Genomic DNA, 14076 nt, shown 5'->3' on the forward strand with positions numbered 1-14076 from the left:
CAAGCTACATTGGAGTAGAAATCATACGTCGTCGTCCCCCTGCGCCCTTGGACACTACCCATTGAGGTTTGACCATGGTATCGGTCGCAAGGAAACCCCCTTAAACGGTGCGTGAATGAAGCAGATGACACCAGAGCTCGATGCGGACGTCCAGTAGACTTCCTCTCGTAGAACGCGGTCGTCTCGTCTCCATATGCACCCAGGCCGCGCGGTTAAATATGACAGCCAAAGACGAGGGTGGGAAGGAGGAAGCGAGATGAGGGTGGATGTAAAGCCAGCATGTGGTAGGAGTGTTGAAAGGAGAGATTGAGACGTCAGCACTTCACCTATTCACTGGATTAACGTTCCCTCATGACCACCATTAGTATTACCCGACCGGATGTAAGCGCTACAAGCTGCCGCCCGTTTGTTGCTGTGGAGGAATTGTCCGCTACGGCTGTATTGAATAGTTCTCCGGTACCCCGGTCAGCCTACTACCCACCCCATACTCCGCAATTGTCACCCACTCGTAATCACTTTCTGTCAACGTCTCCTCATCTGCAAGAAATTCCCCATTGTGCCAATTTCCGAGACAGCGGTCTCCCCGTCCACACACCAAACATGATATGAAGTAGCACTTTATCCCCAAGTTTCTCCGGGAATAAGACGCATGCAACCACCGTACTGCGCACTCACAGCGACGCCGCCCTCCAGCCGGGGACTGCGACCGGAACGTCTGACAGCTCGCTGCGCAGCCCGCGCGCATCACTGATCAGTGGTTTCGCCACTTTGGGGAGCCCGGGATTACCGCTAAGAGGACTCTGATTTCGGATGCGCACCATGAGCGATCGGGCATCCGTGACGTTGGCGTGGCTGTTCTCCAACTGCGGAACACCACATGGGAGCACCAAAAGCGACCTTCGATGTGTATGTTGCCAACGGCGAGGTTCCGCCCGGATGATCTATGCCGCGTGAAGTCGGCTAGGAAGCCGTCGCTCTCTCCAGTTTTGGCAAATTCCTCTCAGAGTGGTGGGGAAATTATGCGTCGAAGAAGACAGTGGGACAACGCATGTCCAAGCCGCACCATGACCGCCGTGAGCCAGCTGGGAGGCCGGTGCACGAAGGGCGCCCTTGACGAGAGTGCGTTAGCTCCTTCAAATGATTTCGACTTCATGACGAACGTACCTCCATGCGCTGCTGGCGTCTGTCGCGATACAGTGCGAGCGCGAGTTGGAGGCCCCGGGCGTCTCTGGCAATGGTACGGCTTTAGCCGCTCCGGATCATTTGCCGGCAGTGCCACGCGTCCGCGCGACTTTCATTCGAACCACCACTCTGAATCTCCGCAGCGCATGCCTGCCAGCATTTCTCCCTCGCCGGCGACAGACGACCGTGATACCGGTGCCTCGGTGCATGGTTAGTGTTTGCTCTCAGCCTTTCAATATCCTCGTTTTCCCGGTAAGTATTCGTCCTCATACGGACTTCGCCGCGACGTCGTTAATGCCGTTCGGTGACGAAAATGACTGAGACTCGGTGAATATAGACATTTTCCGAGCCACAAGACGTCCGTGTAGAAGACATCCGTGACCACCTTCACACCGAGGTCACTCATCCCGGCCAGACGGCGTGGACGACAAACCTTCGAAGTCTCTCAAATCTCAATGACAAGTCGCTGGCTGGGCTGTTCTGCCACACGGCATCGTCTCACAAGCGAGTCGAAACCCCTTGGAGCTCACCACAAACTCTGGTACCGTCGCTGGATAAGGAGCCGCCGTGTTCGGGATCAACGTCTTGCCAGACGGGGATACGAGGCGCTTTCCACGCCCCTGCCGAACCTTCCGCAGCCGGACGTATCACCAGCGGTATGTTGAACTCGCGAGCTCGGAGGATCATCTCAGAGCGTGCTGCGGATGTCATCCCAAATTCATTTCGGTCGGCACCGTCAGAGGCGACCACCCAGCCATGCTCCCGAGCGACGGCCTAAGGAAGGCGGGATCCAGGACACGTATATAACATGCGGCGGAGCCAGCTGACGTCCTCACCCTTCCTCTTCTCTTCTATCACCACCGCTCTCATCCTTATCCACCCATCCTCGCAATTTTCGCATCCTCTCCCCCAAGTTGCCCACCATGTTCGCCAACCTGCTCAACATCGTCCTCGCTGCGGTCGCCATTGGCCAAGGTAGGCTCTCCACCCTCGCTTCCCACTGCCTGCTGCCCTCCGCCCTCTCAGTGCTGACTCTGCTGCCTTCGTTTCCCCACAGCCTCGGCCGCCCCCGCCAACGTCGACGCCCGCGATGTGACCACCATCACGACCTCCATCGGCGGTGCGCCCACGACCGTCACCTTCATCGGGGGCACAACGGCAGGCGAGACGAAGCCCACGACGATCACCTTCATTGGCGGCACGACGGCGGACGAGACGGAGCCCACGACCGTCACCTTCATCGGGGGCACAACGGCAGGCGAGACGAAGCCCACGACCATCACGTTCGTCGGTGGCACGACGGCGGACGCTACGGAGCCCAGCACCGTCACGAAGGTGGCTGAGGCCGACCCGACGACGATCACCTTCATTGGCGGCACAACGGCGGACGGGACGGAGCCCACGACAGTCACGTTCGTTGGCGGCGGGGTTACGACCAGCACAGTCGTCGGAGGAGTGACGACAAGCACGGTTATCGGTGGAGTAACCACGAGCACGGTCATTGGCGGGGTCACCACGAGCACGGTCGTTGGTGGGGTCACTACAAGCACGGTCACTGGCGGGGTCACTACAAGCACGGTCGTCCGCGGCGTCACTACGAGCACTGTCGTCGGTGGGGTCACGACAAGCACCGTCAACGTCAAGACATCCACGACGAGCGTGGGGGCAGTCTCAACTTCCACCGCGTCGCCCGAGAGCGTCTCGACGTCGACCGCTCTCGTCGGCAGTGTCTCCACCTCCACGGTCTCGCCGGGCGCGGTCAGCACGACGACAGCGGGCCCGGGCTCCACGACCTCCGCCGCTGGTACCATCGTCTCGTCGACCGCGACGGCTGGCGCCGTCAGCACTACCGCCGCCGCCGGTACCGTAGTCTCGTCGACCGCGACAGGCAGCCCCGTCACGATCACCTTCGCCGCCGACACCGGGTTCTAATCCACAACGGCCCTCCCCGACAGCGCTGCCGCCTGCGCAGCGACGAAGCTCCCCTCATCCCGGTTGAAATCGGGAGGGATGCCTATGTCTTTGCTTTCGGATTTACCTTCGCTTTTACTAGCACAAGGATCTTCCCCTTCGCTACCCGTTTCTTATTTTGCTTTCTGTTTCTGGCGGACATTAGTGGTGGTTGGATTCGAGGTTTAAATATTTGGTAGTGCCCTGGATTTCGTCGACGTGCGTTGTCGGTGACAATATCACTCTTTGACTTCCCAACACCGGCCATTTGCCACGCAGGAGATATAACATCGATGTGTCCCGCCCGGGATCGAACCCTCGACGAATGCGGGGTCCGTGCGTGGGAAAACTGCCAGCCACGATATAAACCTCGCACCCCGCGCCTCCTGTTTCCCTCGATTCTTCCACGATCATGACGCCGCTGACGAGACCGCAAGCAGCGAGATGAGCACGGCGCCCACTCGTGGGCGCCGGCGTTGACATCGCTCGTCCGGCTACCCACCTTGTTACATGCAAAGGGACGGGCTGAGACAACGGCTGAGGCGTCACCCCACTCGATCTGGAGTCTCGGATTTTGTGTATGTAGCAGTAGTGCAGAGTCAATTTCCGGGCAATTGAAGCGTTCCGTCGGGCTTTGCGACACGTTCTTGTGCAGTGCGAGTGCGAAGGTGTGAGTCGGACTGAGAACGGTCGTCGAGAGAAAACTTTGTGGGAGGCGGCCCGTCGTCCGGCCCACCGCCCCGGAAAGCTGGAACAGTCGCGAAAGGCCGTCGCGCCCGGACGTCCGTCTCGTCGCTCCCCTCGCTGCCATGACCCTCGCCCACACTGCGTAGCGATGGCCGACCCGACGGATACGAAGAGCGCACCCCTCGCGCTGCCCGCGCCGACCCCCGCTGAGGAGGAGCCGGAGGTTCCGGAGGTGCAGCAGCCGGTCGTGAACGGCGGGCAGACGTTCAGGTTCGACAAGCTCGGGCCCGTGGTCGTCAACTCGGACGGGGTGCGTCGCTCGCTCGCTGGCCGCAGGTGGATGTGCGCGGGAAGCCGGCGCTGAGACCGACGTGCTGCAGACGCTCTCTCGCATCGCGAACTGGGAGAGCCTGACGGCGCGCGAGAGGGAGACGACGGTGCGGGTGCTGCTGGCTCGGAACAGGTGTGTTGCTTGCCTGCCTGATGCGCCGCATGCGCTCACGCTCGTCCCCGTGCAGGGTGCGTCTCGCTGAGCAGGCGAAGAAAGAGGGGCAGGCTGAGGGCGAGGAGGCACTGTCGATGTCCACGGATGGGTGATGTTGGGAGGAGAGGAGGACTCGTGCGTATGTACTTCTAGAACTGTCGCACTCTTGTTTCTGCTGCGCGACTTTCCTCTTCGACCACATCTCTGTGACGATGGCCATGCCTTCCGACCGTGTATTGCCCTCCAAGCATACTCAGCGGAGTTCAACCGTCTGGAGAGCGGGAAAACACATCCATTCGTACAACGCCGACCTCCAATCGCACAATCCGAGCCAAGACCCCCTCCACTCGCTCACCAGTGCAGGCGGTGCGTCGGGCACTGGTACCCCGTCGGATTCTTGAACAGGTACTTCTGGTGGTACTCCTCCGCGTCCCACCACGTCCCCGCCTCGACGATCTCCGTCACGATCTTCTTGCCTGCCCCGCGCGCGTCAGCGAGCCGCGTCGCACGGAACCCAACACGCATATACGCACCCTTGGGGTCGAAGTGCTTCCTCTGCACTTCGTCCGTCACCCGCTTCGCGACCTCAAGCTGCTCCGGGGTGTTGTAGAAGATCACGGACCGGTACTCTGCGCGCGGCGTGAGCGACGCACGCAGATGTGTGGGACGTAAGAAGAAGGAAGACGCACGGGTGCCCACGTCGCCGCCCTGCCGGTTCGCCGTCGTCGGGTCGTGCGTGCGGTAGAAGAACTCTGCGGGGGCCACGGCCGGTCAGCTCCTCTTCATCCCCAGTCCCGCCTAGAAAGAGAGAGAGAGAACGCACCGACGAGCTCCGCATACCCCACCACCGCGGGGTCGAACTCGACCCGGACCGCCTCCGCGTGGCCCGTCGCGCCCGCGCACACCGTGCGGTAGTCCGGGCTCGCCGCGTCCGCGCGCCCGCCGGTGTAGCCGACGGCGGTGCGGAGGACGCCCTTGCCCTGCGCGGGCGGGAAGTGCTTGAGGAAGACGTGCTCGGTGCCCCAGAAGCAGCCGGACGCGAACGTCGCGATCGACGGTGCGCCTTCGCCTGTGCGTGCGCGGGGATGTCAGGGGGCGATGTAGGGACGGGAGGGCGGGAGGGCACGGACGCACCAGACATGGTGGAGATGAAGTGGGCGGGAGAGATGCCGCGGGAGGAGAGAGAGGGTGCGCGGAAGAGGTTCGCGAGCAGGCCGAGCATCCGCGTCGGTCGCGGTTCAGGTGTTCAGGATGGACGAGGCAGAGTCGTCGGTGGCCGACTTTTGAGGTGACCTCATCGGGGCGGGAGATAGCGTCAAGGCGTCGGCGCACGTGATGGGCGGCGGGCCGCTGACTACGCGGCTGAGCAATTCGTCCGGCGGTGCTGTGTCGGTGAGAAGACAGTGAGAAATCCTGTCCTGGAGACATGGGGGTTGAGAACGAAAAGGTGGATCGGGGGCATGTCGTCGTGGGGCGTGTGTGCATAGATACATGTATGATACATGTATGATACACGAGAGACGGGAAGGAGGAAAAGCGTATAAAGCAAAAGTCTAGGCGATCGCGAACGGACAGCCGACACTACCCCCCTCGGAGCGTACCCAAAACATCGAAAGCAATCCAGTCAGATCGTGCACCGCGGTCCGGACAGCTACATACACAGAAAGGCTACGGCGCAGCGCACAACAGGGCCAGCTACTACAGAAACTGCGTCGGGTCCCGCCACTCGGCCTCCGCGCAGCCGAAGCACTCGAGCCAGTCCCGCGCGTTGTACAGCGTCCGGCCCTTCGGCCACTCCTCCAGCACCGTCTTCCCGCCCTGGCGGGAGACGGTGTAGAAGTCGTCGTCGAACCGCGCGACGCGGACCATCGGGAAGCCCTGCTCCACCACCTGCGCCACGTCCTCCACGTCCCGGAACTGCGAGAGGCCGATGTACCGCAGCTGCGGCGGCATGCCCGCGCGCAGTTGCTGCAGACGGGGCCGCGACGGCGTCAGCGGGAGAATGCAAACGAGATGGGAGAGGCGGTGACGCACCGAGACGAACTCGAACGGGTTCGCGGGCGTGGTGTTCTGCAGCGAGAGCGCCTGCACGCCCCGCGGGACGAGCCACATCGCGACCGGGGGCGCGACGTCCTTCGGGAGCGTCGCGGTCAGGCTCCGGAGGTTGAGCAGCGACGGGAGCACGCCCCAGACGGACGCGTCGTACCCCAGGCGCTGGAGCGCCCAGTCCGGGCTCGGGACGGTGAGCTGCAGCGAGCGCAGGTTCGTGCGCCCCCGGAGGAAGGCGGAGATCGCGGGGAAGAGGTCGCAGTCGCTGGCGCGGTAGTCGAGCAGGCCGAACGCGAAGTGGCGGAGGAAGGGGAGCGCGCTCGGGTTCTCGCGGAACTGCTGGCTCGCGGTGCACTCGAGGATGCACTCGAGCCGGAGGGACTCGAGCTGGAGGCCGCCCTGGAGGACGTCGGTGAACGCGCGGGAGTCGACGGGGAAGAGGCCCTGGAAGTCGAGGTGGGTCAGGTTCCGGATGCTGATCGCGTCCGCGGGGAACGCCCAGTTCGGGTTGTGCAGCGACAGGAAGCGGATCGACGGCTTGTTCTGCACCAGGAAGGCGTGCACCTGCGCCGTCGCGCCGCCGGTGCTGTGGTACGAGAACTGTTGGATATGCCTGAACCGCGGGAAGCGCAGCTCGCCCGTGCCGTCTGAGGGCCTAGATGTGCAGATAGCGGGTAAGGACCGTCAGCGAGCGGCCCAGAGACAGCTGAGATACGCACATGAGCGAGAGGCCAGTGAGGCGGTGGCTGATGGTCTCCAGCACGCGCAGGAACGCGAACATGTCCTTCCAGCGCATCCCGCAGTGGACGTTGCGCAAGTTGGTGAGCTTCGGGAGCGCGTTGGAGAGCATGCCGGTGTGGAACGTCATCGGAGAGGTCTCACGCCCGGGCACGAACACGCGGAGGGTCCGGACATGGCTCGCGAACGTCGCATCGGTGATAATCCGTGTGAGGAGGTCCGCACTCCGCTGGGAGTCGCGCTTCTCCGACGCTGCAGCGCCGTGGGGGACCGGGGGCCGGAGAAGGCGGGGGCACGATAGGAACGATAGGCCAGGGCGGGATGGACACAATCAGCATCAATTTAGGAGACCCGATCATGCGGGAGCCGCTCACAAAAGTGCATGTCGATCCTCTGGAACAGGAGTTCGCTGGCGATGCGGGAGAGGACGTGCGGGACCCCAAGCAAGGCCTTGAGGTCGCGCGGGGGGAGCCAGAGGGCGATTTCGCGCCATATCTCGGTGGAGAACTTGGGGGTGGTGTCCGGCTTGATGAGCGGCTTCGTGGAGTGCGGCATCGCGGTCGAGGCGAACCGCAACGGCATGAGCGGCGGGGGAGTGGGAAAGCGGGCGAGGGGGGGCGCAGAAAAATCAGTGTCGTCGTGGCAAACGACAAGGAAGGACGAGAAGAACAGACCTCGCCGGGCGTGGCAACGTGCTGCGCCATGAGCGCCGAGGCCTCCGGGTTCTGGGGCTGCAGCTCGAGTGCGGCGAGGATGTCTGTGGGGAGAGCGGGCGCGGCGCGGCGCGATCCGTGAGCGACCGGGCGGGGGCGGGCCAGAACGGGCCAGACTGACCTTGGTGCGCGCCGACGTGCATGCCGGCGGCGAGCCGGGCCTTTGCGCGGATCAACCGCGCTTTTGCGGCGTTCGCCGCCGGTAACTTGGAGAGCGAGAGGCAGGACTGGACTGCGTTCTCTATCAGTGTCCGCGACCTGCCCAGGGCGAGGGCACGACGGGTGTGTATAGGCGCGGGCACGGGGTTTGTGGCGCGGAGTAGGATACACGCGCGGAAAATGAACTATGTATTAGACACGGCGGGTTTTAACGAAGGAAGCAAGGCGGGGACGGACCGGTCGAGGTTGAGGTGGGCCATGGCGTAGAGCAGGACGTCGGCCTTGTGCTCGTCGGAGAGGCAGCCGGTGACGTCGCGGATGCTGGCGTCGATGATCTTCGGGTTGAAGACGTTGCTCGTCCGAGCTGAGGACGTGCCGGTCGAGTTCGGGTTCAAGGTCGGCGGGTGTGGATACGACGTCGGCGGGTGCGGGTGCTTGTGCGGGTGGGCGGCGTTGGGCACGGGCGAGGAGAACGAGGGCGAGGACGATGGGCTGTGCCCGAGGCCAGGGTAGGCACGGTGGTGCATGTCGACCGCTCGGACGCTCGCGGCTTAAATGTGTGCACGGGATGTCTTTTGATGGATGGGCCCGAGGCGGGCAAGGTGGTGATCAGACGCTAGACGGTGGCCCAGACCGATTTGTAGTCGCGAAATGGGGCGTGTGCGCTGGCGGGCGGCTGCTGCGAGTCGGCGAGGGGCTGAGGGGCGAGCTGGCGGGGTGGATCGCGGATGCAGACTGGAGATCCCAATCTTGCGGAGGATGCGTCCGTCGACCGTTGTCGTAGTCGTGAGAGAGGGGCCACGCTCAAGCCGTCGCGGACGAAGACGGGCGTCCCTCTCAAATGCCGCCGCGGACAGTGCCGCCCGCGCCCGACTCTGCGCCAGTGACGTACTGAACCACTGTGAGGCCTGCTCGATAAACGAAAATTAAGTAGCTCGTGTGTCTGATCGCGGAGACCACCGCGGCAACCGACGCACCCGGAGACGGTTGCCAACGGTGATATGATGGGTTGCCGGGGGGATGCCTATTTCCAGGGGAGACCTGGCCAGAACATATCACTCTGCCTCGTGCCCGCTCTTCCTCCACGCACTAGTCCACATACACGACACAGCGCATGGCGAGTAGCACACCCCGCAACAAACGGAATGTGGAATTAGACTCACTGTGGAATCCGAAAGACCAAGGCGCTTCAGCTGAACCTGCGAAGTATTGCGAGCGCAAGGCAGGAGAGCGTATCGAAGGAGCACAGAGGAAAACAGACGAGTAGAGTTTGGAGGGGGCAGCTTTAAATGCAGCCATCCGCTTTATATGCCAGTCGATGGAGTCAATCCGCGGAGGGAGGTGCAGCTCGTAAAGAGACCTGCCGTCCGTTATCGCCCAACAGACGAGCGCGAGTCGAAGATAGACGAACGGAACAGGGTCAGATTGGTGACGAGGGAGAGCCAAGCTGGGATTGGATCATACACACGTCGACATGGTACAGATATTGCTACAGGTCTAACAGACGTCCCTCCCCATCCCTCACCGCACCTCGCACCTCACGCGAACGACACTTCGTCTGCCCACGGCGCATGCCCAGATCCACCCATCATCGAGTTCGCCCCGTACATGTCCTCGTCCGCGCCCCAGCCGGAGTCGTCCTTCGCCTTCGTCGCCTTCGTCAGGTACTCCTTGCTCGTGTTCAGCGCACGCTCTGTCTCGGCTAACAGCGCGCTGTTGTGCTGTGCGGACACGAGCAATCGGTCCAGCTCTTCCTTCGTGAACTCGGGCACAGGGTCCGCGAACGTGACAGTGTCGTCCGCGGAGATGCTGCCGTTGATCTCGCCCGCATCGATCTGCAGCAGAACGAACCTCATGTCAGCACAGAGCACTCTAATGATCACCGTTGGCGAGATCTGCATGCGGGTCGCAGGCAAAACAGAAGACCACACTGGATCGACAAGGACTACACTCACCATCGACAAGATCGTCTCCCTACACTGTTCCACGGTTTCGATGCCAGCTTGCTTCTTGATGTCGCTCAACCCAAGCGTGAGGTACGTCGCGGTGAGCTTCTTGATCAGCCACACAGGGGCTCGCTCAATCGCCTGGTTCACGAGGCCCGTGTTCTGGTCCTGCATCCTTCATGAGCATCGCCCTTAATCGCGCCGCAGATGCACGACGACAGACCGTGTTGAGCATGTCTGCCTCCTTCGTCACCCACGTTCGGAGCATCGCCGTCGTAGAGGGGTAGTTCTTGATGAACGTGTTGTACGACGTGTTCTTGAACATCCGCACCAGTGCGGGCAGCGTGTATTTTGGTGGCGGAACCGTCTGTCGGAAAACCGTTCGGTCAGCTCCCGTGCCCCCGCCCTGTGCCCAGCCCGCCCTCCTGCTGCCACAAAACGGGGTGTGCTCTGGCACGCATCACTCCTTCGTCCTCTTCGTCAAGTCCCTCCATCCACGGATACACGGGCCACAAGAAGGGAAGCTCACCTCGCCGTACTGGATCAGCTGCACCAGCGCGAGCTTCTTGAACGCCTCGAGCTGAATGGCAGCGGGGACCTGCGCCGGCGCGCTCACGCAGATCTCGAAGAACTCTTCCGCTTCACGCCATCGCTTGAGCGCACCGAGCGCAACGCCGCCTGCGTAGTGGTAGACGAGGTGGTCGTTGTAGGTGAGGTCGGAGACCGAGGTGTCGACGTTCGTGATCGGCACCGAAAGCACTGGCAGCGCGGAGGCATAGTGGCCCGTGGCTACGCAAACCTAAAGGAGGAAATGGATGATCAGTGTCCCAACCGGGTGTATGCACGTATGCGTAGAAGGAGTGGATGTATGCAGTCGGACGGGCTCTTAGGAGCAGAATGCATGTGTGCGGGGAGGGAGAAAGATCGAGAGACACTCACCCGGACAAAGATTGGGTGCAGCGTTGTGAGGTAGCTGGGACTCGGCGGGTATCGCGCGACGAGGCTTGCTAGTGATCGAATGGCATACTTGGGCTGGAGATCAAGAAAGGAGAGAGTGTCGTCAGTCAAGTGCTGCGCCACAACCGCGTCTCCTCCACTTCCTTCCTCCCCTGCCCTCAGAACACCCGCCAAACCTCCTCAGAAACAACGAGAATGACGGTACTCACGTTCGCCGACTGTTCTGCCACGCGCAGGATGCCCTTGGCGAGGAGAGTCACTGCTCCAAGTCAGCGCCACCGACCACCCAGAGCTCGCACGCACCCGCCCGACGTACCGCGATCCGGGGCCAATCGCGCCTGCTCGGGCTCAAAGGTGCTGCAGAAGTCCTCTATGGCGGAGAGCGGTGGCGACGGCAGCGTCGAGCCCTGCAATCGGGCGGACCTGTAGGGGGTGGTGGCGCGGCCTGTGAGCCCAAGTGGACTCGCGGTTTGGTGAGGAGGACGCACAGGACGAAGAGGTAGCCGAGCGTGTTCCGCACGGGGTCGAGGACGGCGAGCGGGTCTTGGCCGCTGCCAAGCGTGCTCGCGAGCACGGCGTCCCGGGTCTCCTTCTGCGCGAAGGTGCGGAGGAACTGGGCGAGCTGCGCGGTCGGGGGAGTGGTCGTGATCCGGGTCACGACGTCATCGAGCGAGACGAATGCTTGCGCGCCGTGCGCGGACGCTCCGACGGTGCTCATCGTGATGGTCGGGAGTAGGACGAAAGGAGGACGGAGAGGAGCAAGAGCTCGGGGGCGAGGATAGGGCTGCAGTGCGCTAGACGCCGAGGTATGTGGGCCTCGCGTCTTTGGGCGGCTATATGTTGCTGCTTGACTCAGACCGCGCACTCATAACACGCTACTTACTCTGTAGGTGGCTTGTGGTAAGGACCGAAGGTAAGCCACATTCATAAGTTCCATAATAGGTGCTGAGCGCGCGTTAGATGCTTTAAATGACGATGACATTCGCACCTTTTGCTCATATTGCATCTCAAGCCCTCGCCTCGCGTGGTCATAGTGCGCGATAGTACACGTGCAGGAAGCTTCCTCAAGGATTCCAGGTCAGCGGGCCGGTACTGATATCGATATCGTTCACGTTCTCATTTCAACATACAATGCGCGCATCATCTCACTGAACAATCAATATCTGACAACCTGCTTGAACAGGTATGTTCTTGCTAAGCGTCAGTGTTCGACTGCTCCTTCTGACCAACATATCTTCCATAGAAACTTTTCCACTGCGATGGAAGAAAATCTCGAAGAGCAGATTGCCCTCGCCTGGTCCCCGCCCGTGTATGACACGGGCCGAGTACCACACCAACTGCTTTCTGCTCAGTTCCCCGAAAACACCTCAGGAGAACCCGACGCACATAATCATACCATATTTGCTCGGTTTGCCAAATGGTATCCACGGCACAGAGGTCGCTCTCCGGCATCCCCTCACAGTTACATATTTTCATAGGTGTCCCGACGGCTCGGCCGCCCTCGCACAGTGCGAAGACAGGACATTCAGGTTCCTGCAGCTGTAAGTCGCATCAGCATCTTCCAGAACTGCTTAATAGCCTGTTCTGACCAGCCTCATGCAGGCCTCCTGAGCTGCTCGGAATAACCGCAGATGCCTCAAAACACGCCGCGCTGCCGGCATCGATCATGCAGCCTTCTCCCATACTCGACTTCGCGTGGTACCCGTCTGCTACCATCCACGACCCTGCATCCTTCTGTTTTGTGGCATCGGTCCGCGAGTGTCCTGTGAAGCTACTCGACGCCTCTGATGGAAGGGCAAGTCGCCTTTCGTCTCTTCGCGGGCTTTCGTGTACCATTAATACCCCGCCCATTATAGCTCCGCGCGTCCTATCGCATCGTTGATCACCGGGAACGCCAGATCGCTCCCCACAGTCTGGCATTCAACGTGGCCGCTAGCAGGTCCGTATATGTTCTCGCGACTCCCGTTTCCCGGCCGTACGTAACCTGACGGCACTGGCCAGGCTCTATTGCGGCTTCGAGGACGCGATAGAGGTCTTCGACGTCACCGTCCGGGCGAAGGCACACGTTTGCCACATCACGCCGTCGAAAAAGAGCCGCGACGGTCTGAAAGGTGCGCCTGCTCGGTCCCAGGCCGAGGCGTCCCTGCTCACCCGCGCATCTGCGCCAGGGATCGTGTCTGCGCTCGCGTTCGCCCCTGACGTGTCGTCGGACCTGTACGCTGCAGGGACGCTCAACCCATCCGCGCCGACCTCATCAAACATCGCACTTTTCCAAGAAGCGGCGGGAGAAGCACCGGTGATGCTCGTCGGCGCAGAGGACACACACCCGGCCCCCGGCACGGGATATGGGCGTCCGCGCGAGTGTCTCCCAGGTCCGTTTGGGCGACACGACGCATGCTCTGATGTCGCTGACGCGTGCGACAGCTCGCGTTCAATCCAGCACGACCGTACCTGCTGTACGCGTCCTTCCGGCGGACGGACACCATCTACGCCTGGGACCTGCGCGGCGACGTCACCCGCCCAGTGGCGCTCTACGACAAGTCCGCCGCGCCCAAAGGCTCCGCGCCCGCAGCGAAGACGAAGGCGAAGACGCAGACGAACCAGCGTCTGCGCTTCGACATCGACCTCGGCGGCACGCGGCTCGCCGTTGGGGACGAGGTCAGTCCCCATCCCCCGCTCCTCGCGGCCTTCGTCCCCCTTCACGGTCACACTGACCGACGCGCACTCCACGCCCCCTCTTCGACGCGACCACGCGCCCACGGCCATTTCCCCCGTGTCCGCCACGCGTGCAACACGCCCTCGCTGCGTGGTCGCGCCCCGCGCCCACCCCACCCCACCCGGCGGACATGAACGCGCCTCGCGCCGTGCGCCTCGACTCCCGCCGGCAACTCATTTCCACGCGCACCGTCCCTGCACGCACTCACACACGCACGCACGCAGCGTGGCTGCATTTCCGTCTTCGACCTCACTGAACCCGAAACCGCCGCGGACGCAGGCGCGCGCACCCCGGCGCTCCAGTTCCACGCGCACGGCGGTGCGTGCTCCCCGCTCCCTTCCCTTCCGCTTCCCTGCGTCTCCCTGAGAGGCGGCGGGTTCGCGAACGGGATCCGACCCCGCTGACGATAGCGTGCCGTTCTTCACAGACGCGGTGGGCTCGGTGGCTTTCCACCCGCTCCACCCGCTCGCGCTCTCGGTGGCCGGCTCCCGTCAC

General features: G+C 62.4%; 6 protein-coding genes across 6 annotated transcripts; 3 read left to right on the forward strand and 3 right to left on the reverse strand.

The window, feature by feature from the left end:
* Positions 1 to 2105: 2105 nt before the first annotated feature.
* On the forward strand, positions 2106 to 3114 carry BXZ73DRAFT_82363 (uncharacterized protein; the record flags this gene model as incomplete). The annotated part of the gene is made up of 2 exons (XM_048023697.1): positions 2106 to 2157; positions 2240 to 3114. The coding sequence occupies 2 exons, from the start codon at positions 2106 to 2108 to the stop codon at positions 3112 to 3114; spliced, it is 927 nt and encodes a 308-aa protein (XP_047871829.1).
* An 853-nt stretch (positions 3115 to 3967) lies between these two features.
* BXZ73DRAFT_107490 (uncharacterized protein) lies at positions 3968 to 4416 on the forward strand (the record flags this gene model as incomplete). Its single annotated transcript, XM_048016915.1, has 3 exons — positions 3968 to 4129; positions 4200 to 4282; positions 4338 to 4416. The coding sequence occupies 3 exons, from the start codon at positions 3968 to 3970 to the stop codon at positions 4414 to 4416; spliced, it is 324 nt and encodes a 107-aa protein (XP_047871830.1).
* Positions 4417 to 4654: 238 nt separating this feature from the next.
* BXZ73DRAFT_107491 (peptide methionine sulfoxide reductase) lies at positions 4655 to 5525 on the reverse strand (the record flags this gene model as incomplete). The annotated part of the gene is made up of 5 exons (XM_048016916.1): positions 4655 to 4779; positions 4837 to 4932; positions 4993 to 5055; positions 5127 to 5372; positions 5438 to 5525. The coding sequence occupies 5 exons, from the start codon at positions 5523 to 5525 to the stop codon at positions 4655 to 4657; spliced, it is 618 nt and encodes a 205-aa protein (XP_047871831.1).
* A 476-nt stretch (positions 5526 to 6001) lies between these two features.
* Positions 6002 to 8489, reverse strand: BXZ73DRAFT_93200 (uncharacterized protein; the record flags this gene model as incomplete). Its single annotated transcript, XM_048026599.1, has 8 exons — positions 6002 to 6271; positions 6338 to 7007; positions 7072 to 7342; positions 7465 to 7627; positions 7765 to 7847; positions 7925 to 8061; positions 8200 to 8316; positions 8377 to 8489. 8 exons carry the CDS (start codon positions 8487 to 8489, stop codon positions 6002 to 6004), a joined length of 1824 nt encoding a protein of 607 aa, XP_047871832.1.
* Positions 8490 to 9500: 1011 nt separating this feature from the next.
* Positions 9501 to 11897, reverse strand: BXZ73DRAFT_93201 (uncharacterized protein; the record flags this gene model as incomplete). The annotated part of the gene is made up of 9 exons (XM_048026600.1): positions 9501 to 9797; positions 9918 to 10076; positions 10132 to 10275; positions 10438 to 10707; positions 10848 to 10940; positions 11075 to 11124; positions 11182 to 11288; positions 11354 to 11567; positions 11885 to 11897. The coding sequence occupies 9 exons, from the start codon at positions 11895 to 11897 to the stop codon at positions 9501 to 9503; spliced, it is 1347 nt and encodes a 448-aa protein (XP_047871833.1).
* Positions 11898 to 12124: 227 nt separating this feature from the next.
* Positions 12125 to 13985, forward strand: BXZ73DRAFT_107494 (uncharacterized protein; the record flags this gene model as incomplete). Its single annotated transcript, XM_048016917.1, has 8 exons — positions 12125 to 12285; positions 12344 to 12406; positions 12468 to 12615; positions 12722 to 12804; positions 12867 to 12976; positions 13034 to 13237; positions 13306 to 13523; positions 13806 to 13985. The coding sequence occupies 8 exons, from the start codon at positions 12125 to 12127 to the stop codon at positions 13983 to 13985; spliced, it is 1167 nt and encodes a 388-aa protein (XP_047871834.1).
* Positions 13986 to 14076: the final 91 nt, after the last annotated feature.

The sequence above is a fragment of the Epithele typhae genome (genome assembly GCF_022376455.1).
Source record: "Epithele typhae strain CBS 203.58 chromosome Unknown BXZ73scaffold_112, whole genome shotgun sequence".
Lineage (NCBI taxonomy): Eukaryota > Fungi > Basidiomycota > Agaricomycetes > Polyporales > Epitheliaceae > Epithele > Epithele typhae.